This window comes from Chiloscyllium plagiosum, chromosome 7 (assembly GCF_004010195.1).
Source record: "Chiloscyllium plagiosum isolate BGI_BamShark_2017 chromosome 7, ASM401019v2, whole genome shotgun sequence".
Classification (NCBI taxonomy): domain Eukaryota; kingdom Metazoa; phylum Chordata; class Chondrichthyes; order Orectolobiformes; family Hemiscylliidae; genus Chiloscyllium; species Chiloscyllium plagiosum.
Genome location: NC_057716.1, coordinates 12,124,179 through 12,143,156, shown reverse-complemented (window position 1 = coordinate 12,143,156; position 18,978 = coordinate 12,124,179). Strand labels below are relative to the sequence as shown.

Below are 18,978 nucleotides of genomic sequence, written 5' to 3'. Positions count from 1 at the left end.
AAAATCTTATAGGGATCGCGAGTTCTGTATGGCGTGGAAACTTAATGATTGTGCATGGCAGGTGAATGGGAGAAAGTGAGGACTGCAGATAAGAGTTGAAATGTGTGGTGCTGGAAAATCACAGCCAGTCAGGCAGCATCCAAGGAGCAGGAGAGTCAATGTTGAGCATAAGTCTTTATCAGGTGAATGAGATACGAGAGGTATGGAGGTGGATGGACAACAAAAGGGTGTGAAGGTATATAGCAGGGAGTGTGTCAGGGGGAAGGGGGGTAATATGGATCTACAGGAAGCATATGGGTTATGGAATGGGTGAGGTGAACGTTTTATGCAATCCTACACTCATTTACCAAACTGGGGCAAAATCCCAATGAATGGACACAGACTTTTAAACCTGCCTGCCCTGCAAACCACTCAACTCCCTTTCCATCTCTGCCCAGCATGAAGATGGTGGGCAGGCCCACAAGGTGGGGTCATGACATTAAGCAGAGATCCAACTTATAATTCTAATCGAAGAAGGGGAAAATGGAAGAGAAATGACAAACCCACAACCAAGAAAAAAAACTATCATTCCAACTCCAGACTTTCTAGCAGATTCTGCAATCACCATGGATACAAGCCAGTTGAGTGACCAGAGGAGGACGCAAGCACGTCTAAGGAGTAGCTAAGTACCACTAAGTGTACATCCACCAAAAGAGCCCGGGCAGGACTCTTGGACAATTTGACTGTAACAGATCTAAATTAGATTAGATTTCCTACAGTGTGGAAACAGGCCCTTCGGCCCAACCAGTCCACACCGACCTTCCGAAGAGCAACCCAACCAGACCCATTCCCCCCTGACTAATGCACCTAACACTACGGGCAATTTAGGATAGCCAATTCACCTAACTTGCACATCTTTGGACTGTGGGAAGAAACCAAAGCACCCGGAGGAAACCCACGCAGACACGGGGAGAATGTGCAAACTCCACACAGACAGTTGCCCAAGGCGGGAATTGAACCCAGGTCCCTGGCGTTGTGAGGCAGCAGTGCTAACCACTGAGCCACCGTGCTGCCGTGCCACCGTGCCGCTGTAGAACTACAGTGATGTGACATTTTTCAAAACAAAGTATGGTCCTTAACATTATAACCCAATTTTCCAATTAACGTCAAATAGATACCAAAAATACCAGACCTTGTCACTTGATAGTGTGATTATGCGAAATCTTTCCAACATTGGAAATATTCTTCCACTGCAGCCAAAAACACATTCCTTCCTCAATGGTCTGTCAATCCTTCCTGAAATTGTGATCATCCCAGAAGTGACTGATTAAGAGTCCCATACAACTAAAAATGACAAGCCAATGCATGGGGCTGTGGGAGCTAATTTGAGGCTATGCAACTTTGGAAAGATGGCAGTCCCACTGGAAGAGGTGGGTACTGGAGAGTGGCACGTTGCCTTAAAAATGGAGGCATGTTTTAAAGTTACAATTGGCGAGTGCCAAAACCAGTGGGTCTCTGGTGGCATGCATTTAGCTCCGTCTGTTTGTCACTCACTCAAGATTGCCCAGAGACAGGAAAACATCAGCCCATTGGCTCAATGTCCCCATGTCCAAAATTGCTCCCTGCCCTGACTTCAAACACATTTCAGCAGGACTGGAAACATTCCACCCACTGTGAGCCAATGACGGATATGAATCACCAGAAAGTAAAGGCAATAAAAGCTGCTTAAAATCTCCATACTAAACGTCTACGGTTTGTTGTGGCTAGTAATGCCACAGAACATTGACTCATTTTCACAAAGAAGGATGATATAATTATTAACTAATATTAAATAGGAAAGCAGTCGTACCTGGAGTTTGAGGTTCCTTTGTCCTGAGAGGCTTCTGCTGTTTCAAATGAATTTCTTTGATGGCAGCTTTGCTTCCTGGTCTCTGGAGGTACAGAGTCAAGCTGAACAGTCTCACAAACCACTTGGAAATCCTTTGAATCATTTGAGAGCATTAATTAATTTTTGCATGATTATGTTGCCATGTTCACACCTAATACAAATTATATAGTATTCCTATTTTCAAGACACATCACAATAACACAAAGGAAGTCTTGTAGCTTAATGGGTAATATTCCTGTCTGTAAGTTCCAAGTTCCTGGGTTCACGTTCCACACCAAGACTTGCTGGCCATAAAAAACTCACATACTCATGATGTGGTTTAAGCAGTTGATGATCAGTCTATTAACACATCCTCATTAGGAAAAAGATACGTGTGAAGAGAAGAAATAAACAACAACCATAAGCAACAATTAATCATTTACAGTTATGTCATTAGCCAGTTTACAGCGTTACTAAAAGTTAGAAGCAACATTTATATAGTTTTTCATACAAATCATTGAACAAAAGAAACAGACTATGTGCATAGATTCAAAACGCCTGCACATTTAAACTGTGTAAGGCGCAGTGTATATCAAGTTCTTGAACTGAGCTCTAATATCAAGGGTATGCTGAGTCAAAGTTAAGTACTTGAATGCATGTGGTTTTCCCTTCCATAAAGGCTTTATTTGCAGAACTACACCAATCAATAAACATTACCTCTCCTGCCACTGATTCAGCTTGCTTTTTTTTTGCCCTGAAGGAATCCTGTTTAATGTAACCAGCTTAATCTCTATTTTAAGCAAGTTGTTAGAAATACTAATTTGGACCAAAATTACCAGTCAGTTTCAACAAAGAAAAACCAGCACGGATTTGAAGTTTTTTTGGTAAGATAACAGAAAGGTTTGGTGAGCGTAATGTGGCTGCTTTGATGTACTTGAATCACCAAAAGGCATGAGAGAAAGTAGCAAATAAAAGGCTTATCATCAAAGTTAGAGCTCATGGAATAAAATGGTACCTGAAGTATGAAGGCAAAAATGACTAAAAGATAAAAGACAAATTTACAAAAATGTTTAAAAGATTGTCATGATGGTTGTTATCTTTTTGGACTGGAGGAAGGCACACATTAGAGTTTACCAGGGTTTGGTGTTATTATCTTTGATTTTCTTCATTTATATTAATTATATAAATCTGTATATACAGAAAACAATCTCAAATTTGTGGATAAGCCAAAACTCAAAAAATGATATGGGTTGTGAGGAGGACAGTGGCATGGAATTTATTAATTTTGGTCAATGAGGCATGCTTAATGGATAAATAGGGCAAAGATTCCCGACGAAGTAGTGATCGTAACATGATAGAATTTAATATTCTGTTCAAGAGTGAGAAACTTGGGTCACAAATAACTATGGTTAACTTAAATAAAGAAAATTACAATAAAATGAGGATAGAGTTATCTAAAGTGAACTGGACAGATAGATTAGCTAGAATGATAGTAAACAAACAGTGGCAGATATTTAAGGAGGTAATTCATGACTCTTAGCAAAAAACACACTCCAACAAGAAGGGAAGACTCAAAGACAGGGATCAGCTAACAATGGCTAACCAAGGAAATTAAGGAGGCGGAGGTGGGTATTGCAGATGCTGGAGATTAGAGTCAAATTAGAGTGGTGCTGGCAAAACGCAGCAGGTCAGGCAGCATCAAAGGGACAGGAAAGTCAACATTTCGGGCAAAAACCCTTCATCAGAAATCAAGGAGAATATTAAATTGAAAAAATAAGGATAGTAGGAGGCTAAAGTCAGTGCTAGCCCTGAAGACTGGGATAAATTCAGAATCCAGCAAAGGAAGACCAAAAAGATAATGAAGACAGAGAAAATAAATTATGAGGGTTAACTGGTGAGAAGCTTAGAATTCCTACAGTGCGGAAACAGGCCATTCATATAAAAACTGACATTTAAGTATTTAAATAGGAAGAGAAGTGTCTAACTAACTGTAAGTCCTTAGGATGAATCTGGGGAGATTATTATTGGGAATAAGGAGTGGGAGAGAAGTTAAACAGATATTTTGCAACTCTTTATGGTAGAAGATACTTTGGACAACCCATTAATGTGGAAGAATAAGGGGAAGGAATTAAATATTAAGTAGTATTCGACAAACTAATGGGGTTTAAAAAACATAAGTACCCTGGCCCTGATGACTTGCACCCTAGAATCCTAAAAGAGATAGTTACAGAGATAGTGAATGCATTGGTTGTAATTTTTCAAAAATCCTTGCACTCTGGAGAAGTACCAAAGGATTGAAAACCTGCCAATGTAATACCCCTATTCAAAAAGAGAGGGAGGCGAAATGTGGGTAACTATAAGTGAATGAGTCTATCATTTATTGTTGGAAAAGTATGAGGATTGTTCATTATGGAAGTAACAGTAGAACATTTGGAAAATCATAACCAGTAGATGTCTTATATTTGTACTTCCAAAAGGCATTCAACAAGGTACCTCACAAAAGGTTAAGTCATAAATATGAGCCCATAGTGTTGGTGTCGTATATTAGCATGGTTAGAAAATGAGGTAATGTGCAGGAAACAGCAAGTGGGGATAAGGGATTCTTTTTCAGGTCGGTGACTGTAACTAGTGGGGTACCACAAGGTTCAATGCTGGGACAGCAACTGTTTACAATATATGTTAATGATTTGGAGAAGGGAAGTGAATGTAAGGTAGTCACATTTGCAGGTGAGTCACAAATAGGTGGAAAAGCAGGTTGTGAGAGGAACAGAAACAGTTTACAGAGAGATATTGACAGTTTAAGTAAGTGGGCAAACAGTTGGCAAATGGAATATAATATGGGAAAATGCAAAGTTGTTCATTTTGGAAGGGAGAACAAAAGAACAGAATATTATTTAAATGGAAAAAAAAACTTGCAGAAAGCTACAATGCAAAGGGATTGAAGATAATTTTGCATGAAGCAGAGAAGGTTAGCGCACCTATGCAGTAAGTAATCAGGAAACTAATGGAATGTTAGCGCATATTTCAATGGCATTTAAGTATAAAATTAGGGAAGTCTTACTGCAACTCTATAAGTGCAGATGAGACCACATCTAGTGTACTATGAGCAGTTTTGATCTCCTTATTCAAGGAAAGATATCATTTCATTGGAGGCAGTTCAGAGACTGTTCACTAGGATGGTCCCTGGTATGGAGGGATTGTCTTATGAGCAAAGACAAAACAGATTGGGACTCTATTCACTGGAATTTAGAAGAACGAGAGGTGATCTCATTGAAACATATAAGATTCCTAAGGGGCTTGACAGGGCAAATGCTGACAGGACATAACCACTCATGGGAAAGTCTAGAACCAGAAGATATAGTCTCACAATGATGGGGTGCCAATTTAAAGCTGAGATTAGGAGGAATTTCTTCTCTCAAAGTGAAAGTCTTCAGAACTCCTTACCAGAGGGGGCAGAGTCCTGTGTGTAATTAAGGCTGAGATACAGATTGCTTATCAGTAGGGGAATCAAGTGAGGAAAGGGCAAGAAAGTAAATGTGAGGCGTATTGGGTCAGCCATGATTGCATTGAATGGCAGAGATGGCTCAGAGAACTGATGGCCTACTCTTGTTCTTATTTCTTATGGTCTTATAGTCTAACACACTCCAACCTGTACACGTTTTGAACTGTGACTTTAGTGTTGCTACCATCACACTCTAACCATCTGAGTTAACCAGGTGCCTCTCAGGGCACCTTGGATAACAAGTGACAACATGAGCTCAAATCACTTAAAGGTGGCAGGACAGATTGAGAAAGTGCTAACTACAGAAAATAATGAATCTGGGCTTTGTATTTAGAGGCAAAGAGTACAAAAACAAAGACGTTATGGCAAACCTCAAATAAAGCATTAATTGAACCTCAACTGGAAAACTGCACCCAATCCTGAGCACACTTTTTTCTGGAGGTGAAGGCATTGGAAAGAGTGTGAAAAATATTTACATTGATTCCAAGGATGAGGAACTTCAGTTGCAAGGCTAGATTCAAGTGCTGGAATTGTTCTTCACGGAGACAAAAAGACTGGGAAGAAATTTGACAGAAGGATTCAAAATAATGAAGGGGTCTAAACAGAGGTGATGGAGAAACTCTATTACTGTTGGTGGATTGAGAACCAGGGGTATAGATTTAGTGTGTTTGTAAATGACATCATGGTGTGTCACGAAGGAAGCCTTTACAGCACAGCAAATGGTTAGGATCCAAAATGCAATGTCCTAGAGTATGTCAGAGGCAGATTCAATAAAAACTTGCAACATAGAATTGGATAATTGCTTAGGTAGAAAAATATCCAGGGCAATGGGGAAAAAGGCAGATAAGTGAACTTAGGTGAGTTACTTGTGTGGAAAGCAAACATAGGCATGGGCTAAATGGCTTCATCTGTTATAATCATCCTATAATTTCCTTTATTCAAGTTGATGAGTCATCTATCAAGCCTTTATAATCTTTAAACATACCTCGTCAACTCTCAGTTCAACTGCAACACTAGGATAAATGAAAATCAGCCTGCAGTTCTTGGCACATTCTTCCTTTCCAGCATTGTGACTTGGGTAGTGTGACAAAGTTACACCAGTGCCATGAAAAGAAACCCTGCAGAAATTCATCACTAATTTTTATTTTGTACGACTTATATTGTGACCAGTCTTTAAGCCTGGCGATACCTCCTCGCAAATATTAATAATGCTCAGAACACCTATTCAAAGATATATTGCAAAATTGAGAGGTGTCAGACTTCCCAGAATGGATGCATCCATTGCTGAGAAATACCTCAGCTAATATCCTGGAGCACTCAAAGTTCAGAACATATCATCACTTCTGTTCAATTTAGCCAAGTTGTTGAATATGCAAAAGCCATTAAGCGCTAACCATAACCCAGGCAAATCACTTCTGCATTGTTTTGCTTTATAGCAAATCTTATTTTAATGTGACAAATGTATAGGTAAGGAATAGACTCACGAGGCTAAATGGTTGATTCTTACTGCCATGTGATATAAACACCGTAAACAGCAAATAATGTTAAGATAAACACTTACTGTTTTTCCAGCTTTATCAGAGTCACAAGATGTTCCTCTGTTGTTTAAGGGTGAAGTTCGTTTAGCTAGAAAAGAAAAGTCATAAAATAACCCGTGGACAAGTGTTTGGATGTTCCACTATTGCCTGTCCATTTGGTCAGTGTAAATTAGGCAGATGGCACCAAATACTGGGTTGAAATTCTGACCTGTTTGAAATCTGGCTATTTTAGTCACTTGTTCGTGGAGGTGAGCACTAATCGTAACTGCCACCTCAAACAGTCAAATACTATATTTAAGCAGCATTTTCAGTTCAAAGGCCTTCCTGTGCATCATTTCCAGATATAGAAATATTCCTTTTATGTGAAGACCCAGCATTGCTGGGGAATCAGCTGCAGCAGTAATTAAGACACAGGCCACTGGCGAACACATGGCACCTGCATTATTTCAGACACTTCTGACCATTCGTGTGTATTGAAGAGGTTTTGCCCTTTGGTTCTGCTGCCATTTAACTTTGCATTTCTGCCAGTTGCTCAGTTTTTATAAACTCCAGTTGTTCATTTTTTAAACAAAAAACCTGAGGTTTGGCTCCATCTTTGTGCAATGTTGACAGCATTGTGCTTTATCACAAAAAGAGCGTACAGACAGTCCCCAGGCTGTGAATGCTTCTATTCTGGAATCTATCCACAAGTCGAATTGTACGCATGTTGGAACACAATGGAAAACAACTATTTGTAAGTAAAGGAAATGTTCATATAGTGGAGCTCTCAAATTATAACCATGTATGGGATCCGTTCATAAGTAGGAGCATTCATAAGCCAGAGGTTTGTAAACGTGCCCTCTGTAGCACGTTTCTCTCTTCATCCAAGTTCAGTTCTGACAACAACTGACTTATTTTAGCAATAGCATCATCAATGGCTCTGCAGCTGAATGCATGTTTACCTGAGCATGTTTACGATGGGGGAGTTACTGGAGCCGTGAGGTCAATATACTGATTGACATCAAATCACATTAAAAGCTGTCTGATATCCATTCTATTCACTCTCCACACTTCCATGCAGCACACGCCACACGCGCTATCAGCCTACACAAAATGGCAGTCAGTGCAGACCATGCTGCAAGTAGCTGTGAGTGGACTCCACATCCACCTTTTCAAATTAAATTCACAGCACTGAAAACACCAGCACTACAGAGTCAGGGTTAGTGGTCTAAAGCCCTTTATTAACTACTGAAATGTATCTGTAGCTCAAATTGATCCATTGGAGGTGTGAGAGGAATATCAAATTCTGTGACTGTATCTTAAGATAGTAGATATATTAAACCTGTATTTTTAAAACACTTTGAAACTACACCATAAATATTATCACACAACTGCACTGTCCATTCTTATAAATATTAATTTTATACAGGGAATAATCCTTTTATTTTATATGGATAGCTCTAATGTCTGTGGACAAAGGTATTTTATACAATCAGTCCAAAGGTGTGGAGGCTGGGTGGATTGGCCATGCTAAATTGCCCCATAGTGTCCAAGGATGTGCAGGGCAGGTCGGTTAGCCATGGTAACATGCAGGGTTACAGGAATAGGATAGGGGAGTGGATCTGGGTAGCATGCCCTTTGGAGGGTTGGTGTGGACTCGATTGCCGAATGGCCTGATTCCACACTGTAGGGATTCTATTCCATGTTCAGCCACACAGTTATATTTGAGTTATATATTTGTCAACATGAGCAGGTACTTTTAAACTATATCACATTGTCACCATTTTCTCACCTGTAACAATATTTCTGATCGGTTTTACCAAAGCAGTAAATGCTGGTGCTTCAGGATGCCTGTGCTCCCACATTGGCTGCCAAATCACAAGACCACTAGCCAGGCGAAAGGTAAGGTCTGATTCCTAAGAAAGAAACAATTTAAAATAATACATCATTCATTTTGAAATGCTGAGTAAATTACTTTTATTTAATCAGAATTTTATCCAAAACATGTTAAATCACAATTATTCAAATTAATATATTCTAGTCAATTTTCTGCAATATTCGATATAAAAATACAATAATTCCTAATTATTATTTTCATTTAACTTCACTGATGAAAATCGTGAACTTGCTTGAGCATGCATGACAAGATATATACTGAAATGCACCAGGCAACAATAATCAACAAATAACTTATGCATAGCTGATTAAAATCAACTGAGTATTGTGCCATTTACAAGATAACAATCAATGATTCCTCTTTGAGGATTACATCTGTTTCAATTTTCACATATTGGGTGGCACGGTGACTCAGTAGTTAGCACTGCTACCTCACAGCATCAGGGACCCGGGTTCAATTCGAGTCTTGGGTGACTGTTTGTGTGGAGTTTGCACATTCTCCCTGCATTTACATGGGTTTCCTCCGGGTCCTCTGATCTCTTCCAACAGTCCAAAGATATGCAGGTTAAGTGAATTGGCCACGCTAAATTGCCTATGTTGTTCAGGAACATATACGTTAGGTGAATTGGCCCTGGGAAATGCAAGGTTACAGGGCTAGAGTAGGCGGGTGGATCTGTGGTGGGATGCCCTTTGAAGGATTGGTGCAGAGCCGATGGACTGAATCATCTTCTTTTGCACTCAGGGATTCAGTGTGCTCTGTTAATTTTTCCTTTAGTGTAAGAGTAGCACTGAAGTGTGCATTCAGAGCTCAATAGTTGATTTGTAGGTTGAGTCCGTGATTAAGAAAGCAAATGTAATGTTAAGATTTATCTCAAGAGGTTTGGAATATAAAAGCAGCAATGTGCTTCTGAAACTTTATAAAACTCTAGTTAGGTCCCATTTAGAATACTTTGTCCAATTTTGGGCCCCACACCAAAGGAAGGACATACTGGCACTGGAGGGTGTCCAGCGGAGATTCACACAGATGATCCCTGGAATGGTAAGCCTAACATATAATGATTGGCTGAGGATCCTGGGAGTATATTCATTAGAGTTTAGAAGGTTGAGGGGAGATCTATTAGAAACTTACAAGATAATGCATGGCTTAGAAAGGGGGGATGCTGGGAAGTTGCTTCCCTTGGCAGGGAGACTAGGACCTGTGGGCACAGACTTAAAAGTAGAGGGGGTCAATTTAGAACAGAAATGAGGAAACATTTCTTCATCCAGAGAGTGGTGGGTCTGTGGAATTCATTGCCATGGACTGCAGTGGAAGCCAGGACATTGGGTGTCTTCAAGGCAGAGATTCATAAATTCTTGATCTCGCAAGGGATCAAGGGCTATGGGGAGAGTGTGGGTAAGTGGAATTGAAACGCTCATCAGCCATGATTAAATGGCAGAGTGGACTCGATGGGCCGAATGGCCTTGCTTCCACTCCTATGTCTTATGGTTTTATAATAGGAGAGAATGGACCTAATCGTAAAGTATTTAACCCCTGTTCATCTATTTTTTTGAAAAAACTGTTCATGCAATATCAGCGTCACTGACTAGTAAGTATTTATTGCCCAGGGGCAGTTAAGAGTTAACTACATTGTTGTGGGGCTGGAGTCACATGTCAGCCAGACCAGGTAAGAATGGCAGATTTCCTTCCCTAAATGACGTTAGTGAATTAGATGAGTTTTTACGACAATTGACAAAGGTTACATGGCTACCTTTCAGTGAGCTTTTTATTACAGATTTTTACTGAATTCAAACTTTGCTATTTTTCAACCTGCACCTCTAAGGCAGCCATGGTGGAATTTGAATGCATTTTCCTGTAAGATTAGCCAGGGGCTTTGGATTATTAACCCAGATATTACCACAATGCCACCACCAATAGCAATATCACACAATTCATTCTGAGTTGCTACGGCAGCACACATTTGTTGGAAAACTGTTATAGTTTTGGAATCTCTTCATGAATTGGCTGCATAATGCTCCAGTTTTCCTAAAATTAGCTCAATGCTATTCTCAAGCCTCCTCACAAAGGTTGTGACTGTTTGTTTACATTGGTGCCCCACATTGCCAAACCAGATTAGACTGCTTACAAAAATGAGTTTACTCCTTAATTGGCACGAATCAAAGAATCCAGTTTGTTGTTTTTTACAAGATAAGCTGAATTTGTACTACCCATGTTTTTATAAAGAATCCATTCTTTCTCTGCAACTGCAGGGAAAATATAATGTCCACTACAAAGATTTTGAACAGCATTTAGTCAACTGCAGCTGGGCAACAAAATTCATGCTAAATTTCTGCAAGTGCTGCTGGAAATTTGATGCAAACGTCTTTATAAAGGATTTCTAAATCCAAATGATGGAGTCTAATATATGGTCTAATACATAGGTGGGGAACCTTTTCATGTTGGAAGGCTGCATTATGTTAGTTGTAATCTAATAAGGCCGCATCCAAAAAACTTCAATCATATATTCTTCAAAATTCACATTATTTTGTAAATATCTATCTAGAATCACTTTATAATTAAATCATGAGCATAGCAAGTGTCGAAATAGCCTTTTTGACTTACTAATTTTTTAATTGTGGCAGTCAGTCTGTGAGGATTATTTCATTGAATTTTCTTTTATTCTCTGGTATTTTAAATACATTCATTTTAAGATTAAAATAAAAATAGCAAAGGACACAAAAGAACATATTAATAAAATATAAAAGATTTGTTCTGCAAAATTTGGATTCATTCAAAAGGCCATAGACAATGGCCTAGAAGGCCGCATGCAGCCTTAAGGCCGCAGGTTCCCCACCCCTGGTCTAATGCAATATCTACAGGATGGCAATTGTTAAATTATAGAATCATAAAACATAGGAGAAGGGCACTTGATGAAGGGCTTTTGCCCGAAACATCGATTTTCCTGCCCCTTGGATACCTGCTGTGCTTTTCTAGCACCACTCTCTTGACTCTTAACTTTGCCCAGCATGTCTATGCCAGCTCCTTGAAAAAACTTTGCAACTCATTCTACTCCCTTTGTTTTTTCCCATAGACTGTTGTCTGTACCCAAATCATTTTGAAGATTCTTATTCAATCTACTGCAAAACCCTTGTGGCAACATATTTCAGTCCTTAACTCAATGGGTAATGACACCCCAACTCTCCTCGGTTTCTCTTACTAGTTGCCATATATCTGTTTCCTTTGGTCACCATCTGATCTTTCAAATGGAAATTATTTCTCATTTTTAAATTTATCAACCCTATTCAAAACTTGGAAGTGCTATTGCATCTCCTCTTATCTTCTTCTACTTTCAGGATAGCAACATCAGTTTCTCCAGTCTCTCCACGTCTGGTTTATTTTGTTGAATTTCTTCTACGCCGGCTTTGCCAATCTTGTGAGAGTGTGCTGCCCAGAATTAGGTGCAGTTCTCCAGCTGAAGCCTAACCGTTATTTATTAAGGTTCAGCACAACAATATTGGAAGACTAAAACACAGACTGGAGTCAGATTGCACTGACACCATTAAATAAGTTGCTATCTCAACTCAGCAATGGAGCAACACTCAGAATAATTAGCTTACTGAAATATGATTTTCAAATTGCTTTTCCAGATAAGTGCAGCTCCAACAATACTCAGGAAGCTTGACAACATCCAGAACACATAGCAGCTCACTTGATTGGCATCACATCCACAAGCTTCGATCCCTTCCAACACTGATGCTTAGTAGCAACAGTGTGTACTATCCATAAGATGCACAGCAGAAATTCACCAAAGATCCTCAGAATCACCTCCCAAACCCACAACCACTTCCACCTACAGGGATAAGGGGAGCAAATACATGGGAACACCACCACCTTCAAGTTCCCCTCCAAAACACTCACCATGCTAACTTGGAAATATATCGCCACTCCTTCACTGTCACTGGGTCAAAATCCTGGATTCCCTTCCTCATAGCTTTGTGGGTCAACCCACTACAGGTGGACTGCAGTGGTTCAACCCTTCTTAAAGGCAATGAGGGATGGGCCACAGACAGCAACACCCACATGCCACAAATGAATATTAAAAAATGATTTTCAAATAACAAGTGGTACTGAGTTTCAATAATTTTATGAAAAGTATTTATTATCCAAACAAACCTTAATTCTATTGACAAGAGGTGCAAACAAGAAGACGAACAATTCGACAGTGGCCATCGAGTTTGTGAATAGCTTGGGTCTTGTATGCTCCTCCTCCTCTGTGACACTTCCTTGTCCAGGCTGGCCTGGAGACCCACGATTCTCCACTTGGTGAACAAAAGCGCTGCTGCTTCCAGACCAGCTGGACCCTCCTCCTCGTGAAGTCCCAAAGGCAGTTGCAGTCTCATTGCTGCATTCAAAAGGAGCATCCAGGAGCATCCAATGCAGTGTGTGGAGAAGCTTTGTCTCTGCAACACCAAGTTTATCTTGATGGCCTGGGGTATTACACAAAACAATTTGTGTTAACAGCTCGGAATGAATATTTTAGAGCAAAGGTTCCCTGATGATCTGGGAGGACATTAAGGATCAATAAATAGAATATCATTGTACTACAGCAGTTGAAGGGCTCACTTTCTTAAAGCAGATTTACATAATGCACATTTCCTGCAGCCAAGTTGAACACAGGTGGGAAGGAACTAAAAAGAAATTACTAAAAGAAATTATTATTTCCTTGTGGTTTGTTATTGACAATCTTGCCTTAGTTTAGCCACATGCAATGCACCCACCAATCTCTCCTACAAGTGGTGTGTATCTTTAATTACACAATATCTGGATAGGGAAACACAGAAGTCAAAGAGGAAACCACTAATAAATATTACTCTGGGTTATTAGAACATTTCAATACCCATATCTACCCATAGATCCCACCCCCTCCCCTCCCAGCATGGTTTTTGGTAAGTAAACTGAATATACAATCCATGTCATCATTGAACTCCAACGGTGTGGAAACAATTCATTTGGCCCATTGGGTCCACACCGACCCGCCAAAGAGCATCCCACCCCATCCCTGTAACCTTGCACTTCCATGGCTAATGCACCTAACCTGCACATTTTTGGACATGTGGGAGGAAACACACATAAACACAGGGAGAATGTGCAAACTCCACGCAGACTGGTGCTCAAGGGTGGAATTGAACCCGGGGCCCTGGTGCTGTGAGGTTGCATTCCTAACCACTGAGCCACTGTGCTGCCCCTTGGGTTGTGAATCAATTAATATTCTACAGAATAAAATGGTACATTGCAAAATCTCAAAACAAGATAGTTCCTTGTGCCTCAGTTATCCTTTTTTTAATATTCACAGGATGGGGGCATTGCTGGCTCAGCCAGCATTTCTTACCCATCCCTAATTGCCCAAAGGGCAGTTCAGAGTCAAACATGGTGGCTCAATGGTTAGCACCAGGGTCCCAGGTTCGATTCCAGCCTTGGGTGACCGTCTGCGTGGAGTTTGCACATTCTCCCGTGTCTGCGAGGGTTTCCTCCGGGTGCTCCGGTTTCCTCCCACAATCCAAAGATGTGCAGGTCAGGTGAATTGGCCATTCTAAATTGCCCGTAGTGTTAGGTGCAATAGTCAGAGGGAAATGGGCCTGGGTGGATTACTCTTCGGAGGGTCGGTGTGGACTTGATGGGCCGAAGGGCATGTTTCCACACTGTAGGGAATCTAATCTAATCAAACACATTGCTCTGGGCCTGGACACACACGTAGGCCACACCAGGTAAGGATGGCAGTTTCCGCCCCTAAAGGACATTAGTGAACCTATGTCTCTCAACATGTTCTGAACTAGCACTACATTTGTTGAGGCTGTGTCAGCGCAGATCAAATAGAACTGCGAGTAAAGCACAAACCAACGGTGGGCTGGTTCAATAAATTTTCCAGGATTGTTTTGACCTCTAAAAACATGCCTAAACAAAACAATACAGAAATTATTTGAAAAACACAAAGTAAGTCAGAAAACATTGTGAAAATTTAATATTTTCATTTTGAGCCCATGTTTAGAACTGGAAGATATTACAAAGGAAATTAAGATTAGATTACTTACAGTGTGGAAACAAGCCCACACCGACCTGCCGAAGCGTAACCCACCCAGGCTCATTCCCCTACACCTAACACTACGGGCAATTTAGTATGGCCAATTCACCCAACCTGCACATTTTTGGACTGTGGGAGGAAACCCACGCAGACACGGGGAGAATGTGCAAACTCCACACAGACAGTTGCCTGAGTTGGGAATTGAACCCAGGTTTCTGGTGCTGTGAAGCAGCAGTGCTAACCACTGTGCCATAGAACATGTGGGAAGGAATGAATAAAACCACAATTCACTCTTTATATGATCCAATATTTTCCATTTGTTGCAAGTTAAGTGTGTACAGTGCATCACTTCCTGTTCATAATAAAGGGTATTATTTTAGTAAAATAGATCAGATGCCATTTTTCTGTCACTTATATAAGATGTTTCAATATTGATGAGAACAATTAAACCATGTTTCCTTTTCTGACAAACTCTAAGAACTTACTTTCAGCCTGTGCCATACAGAAACTGTGAACAGAAATCAAATTTATCCGATGATAAACATTAAAGAAAGTAATTAAAAACTAAATATATGGCGCACCCAAACAATGGGCTTCATGAAGTACTTCAGAGGTTTTTGAAGCACTGTGTTAGCTCCACTAACCTGAAATTTGTACAAAGGATGCCGACAAACTTTTGAGCTGCAAGTGTAAGTTTGCAAATAGTGACACCACAACTCCTGAGCACTCCATTTGCTGTTCTTAGTCACAACATGTATTTTCTTTCTGTCTGCTTCTGAAATAAGGTCCAATTCTGCCAGGTTTCCGTTACTGGATACATTACTGGAAGCACTCCTGTAGCATCTCAGGGCCTTAAATAAGTTCTTTACACTGTCCCTGCTTTGGATTTGCTCCCATGTCACTATCTGATCTGGTATTAGCATTTAAGGTTTTGAGTGACCAACAGACATATAGTGTGTGTAAAATCAATACAGATTCTTTGTGCCTAATTGATGTCACATTTTAGGAAAATGCTCAGCTATTTAAGTTTATTGAAGACATTCTAACTTTTGTGTATAAAATTCTATTCCATCTTAATTTAGGCATTTGTCTTAATTTGTTAGTACAGCTCCATTTTTAGTTTTCAATACCACTCCCAACATTTGAATATATAACACTTTTTGACATTTTACTACTGTCTTGTGAAAAGTATCATCTTTCAGATCAAACATTAAACTCAAGCTGTGTGTGCCTTATCATTTAGGTATAACATATCCCATGGCGCTATTTGAAGAGCAGATAAATTCTCCCTGTGCACCAGTCAATTTTATCTCCTCAAAGATAATCATCCATAAAACAGGCCATTTACTTAATACTTGCTTCTGGAAGCTGGGTACAAGCAAGTTGTCTCCAACAAATCCCTACAGCACAACACATTAAAAATAATCAATTAACTTTAAAACACTTTGGAATGTCAGAAAGTGAATGATTGATTCTGTACAAATTGGCTCAGTGGTTAGCAGTGTTACCTCACAGCACCTGGAACCTGGGTTCGATCCCACCCTTGCACGACTGTCTGTGTGGAGTTTGCACATTCCCCTCGTGTCTGCGAGGGTTTCTTCCGGATGCTACGGTTTCCTTCCACAATCCAAAGATGTGCAGACTAGGTAGATTGGCCATGGGAAATACAGGATAGGTGGGTGGGTCTAGGGTGGGATGCTCTTCAGAGACTCCATGTGGACTCGATGGGCCAAATGGCCTGCTTAGGGATTCTATGATATTCAATAACTTGGAGCAGGTGAACAAGATAAGCCCAGATAGTTTGGTTCAGATTTGTCCTCCCTCCCTTCCATAAAGCCCTTACTCTGTCCAAGTTCAATGCCGAACCCATTGTTACTGCAATGTTTGTGAACAGAGTCAAGCTATGTTCTGAAAGTAGGTTGTGCCAACAAAAGCAGAACATGATTACTATATTATTTTTGTGGAGAAACATTTAGTGAGCACTAAGAAATATAGAAAGTAACAGAGACACATGAATCACAGTAATAGAATACTGTATTTTTTGGAAATGCAGTGATTGAGGACTAAAAAAAAAAGAGAAAAACACCTATTTCCATACTTAAGTCTAGCCTTAGGCACATCCTGTGCCTTACCTTACAATTATATCAACCTCTGAGTGCAGTGATCTCAATGCAGCACACCAAGAATAGAGGCAGCCAGTAGATGAAATAAATTGATGCACTCTTTTTGGAAAAAAGGCACAGCATATTTATCAAAAGTTTAAAACCTCTGTAATTGGATAGAACATGTAACTACTATGAGGGAAATTGAGTAATTAATAGCAATGTTTACTCATGGATTTGAAGCTCTCTTTAACCAGTGATGTCAGCAATGAAACTGAAGAGTGGACCATTCTTTTTTTTATTCACGCATAGAACACAAGCATCACTTAATCCCTTACAGCATTTATTGCCCAGCCTCATTTGTCAGAAGGCAATTGAGCATGGGTCTGGAGTCATATGTAGGCCAGACCAAGTAAGGATGGCAGTTTCCTTGTCAATCAACAATGTTTCCATGGTCATCATTAGACTTCCCATTCCGTTTTTTAAATATTAAATTCAAATTCCACCATGTATCATAGTAGGATTCAAACCCAGACTTCCAAGTTTTCTGAATTTTTAGTCTAGAGATAATACCACCTGGCCATCACCTCCTGCTATATATCCAACATAATTTATTCCAACACACTTGTAAAATTGCCTCATATGCTCCCCTTTTGCCAAGTTGAGTGTTTGTATTTATAGCGTCATAGAGTCATAGAGGTGTACAGCACAGAAACAGCCCTTCGTCCAACTTGTCCTTGCCAACCAGATATCCCAACCTAATCTAGTCCCATATGCCAGCACTTGGCCCATATCTCTCTAAACCCTTCCTATTCATATACCTATCCAGATGCCTTTTAAATAATGCAATTGTACCAGCCTCCACCATTTCCTCTGTCAGCTCATTCCATACATGCACCACCTTCTGCGTGAAAAACTTGCCCCTTAGGTTCATTTAATATCTTTCCCCTCTCACACTAAACCTATGCCCTCTAGTGCTGGACTCTCCCACTCCAGGGAAAAGACCTTGTCTATTTATTCTATCCATGCCCCTCATGATTTTATAAACTTCTATGAGGTCACCCCTCAACCTTCGATGCTCCAGGAAAAACAGCCCTAGCCTATTCAACCTCTCCCTATAGCTCAAATCCTCCAACTCTAGCAAAATCCTTGTAAATCTTTTCTGAACCCTTTCAAGTTTTACAACATCCTTCTGATAGGAAGGAGACCAGAATTGCAATATTCCAAAAGTGGCCCAACCAACATCCTGTACAGCTGCAACATGATCTCCCAACTCCTATACCCAGTTCTCTGACCAATAAAGGAAAGCATACCACCTGTGACTCTACTTTCAAGAAACTATGAACCTGCACTGAACCTGCACTCCAAGGTCTCTTTGTTCAATAACACTCCCTCGGACCTTACCATTAAGTGCATAACTCCTGCTAAGATTTGCTTTCCCAAAATGCAGCACCTCATATTTATCTAAATTAAACTCCAACTGCCACTCCTCAGCCCATTGGACAATCTGACTCTCAGGATGATAACATGAATGAGCATGCTATTGTGAAGGTAAGGCTTGAGAATGCATACATTTCCACTGGGCAGACAGTCAAAGAGTTATACAGCATAGAGACAGACCCTTTAAGCCAACCAATCCACACCGACCATGTTCCCAAACTAAATGAGTCACACATGCCTGTATTTGACCCATATCCCTTCAAATCTTTCTTATTCATGAACTTCTCCAAATGTCTATTAAATATTGTAACTGTATCTGCATCCACCACTTTCTCTGGCAGTTCATTCCACACACGAGCCACTCTGTATAAAAAAGTTGTCCTCATGTTTTTTTAAATCAAAAATATGTCCCCTAGTTTTGAACCCTCCATATCCACCCAAGGGAAAGGACAATAGACAATAGGTGCAGGAGTAGGCCATTCTGCCCTTCGAGCCTGCATTCATTATGATCATGGCTGATCATCCTCAATCAGTATCCCGTTCCTGCCTTATCTCCATAACCCTTGATTCCACTATCCTTGAGAGCTCTATCCAACTCTTTCTTAAATGAATCCAGAGA

General features: G+C 40.2%; 1 protein-coding gene across 1 annotated transcript in view; it reads right to left on the bottom strand.

The window, feature by feature from the left end:
- Positions 1-18,978, bottom strand: part of LOC122551900 (protein unc-80 homolog) — a 284,010-nt gene that overhangs the window by 232,739 nt on the left and 32,293 nt on the right. The window contains exons 4-7 of the mRNA XM_043694468.1: positions 12,912-13,225; positions 8,658-8,781; positions 6,910-6,974; positions 1,829-1,959 (exon numbers count right to left, since the gene is read on the bottom strand). Of these exons, the coding sequence (XP_043550403.1) occupies positions 1,829-1,959; positions 6,910-6,974; positions 8,658-8,781; positions 12,912-13,225 (634 nt within the window). The remainder of the gene's footprint in view (positions 1-1,828; positions 1,960-6,909; positions 6,975-8,657; positions 8,782-12,911; positions 13,226-18,978) is intronic.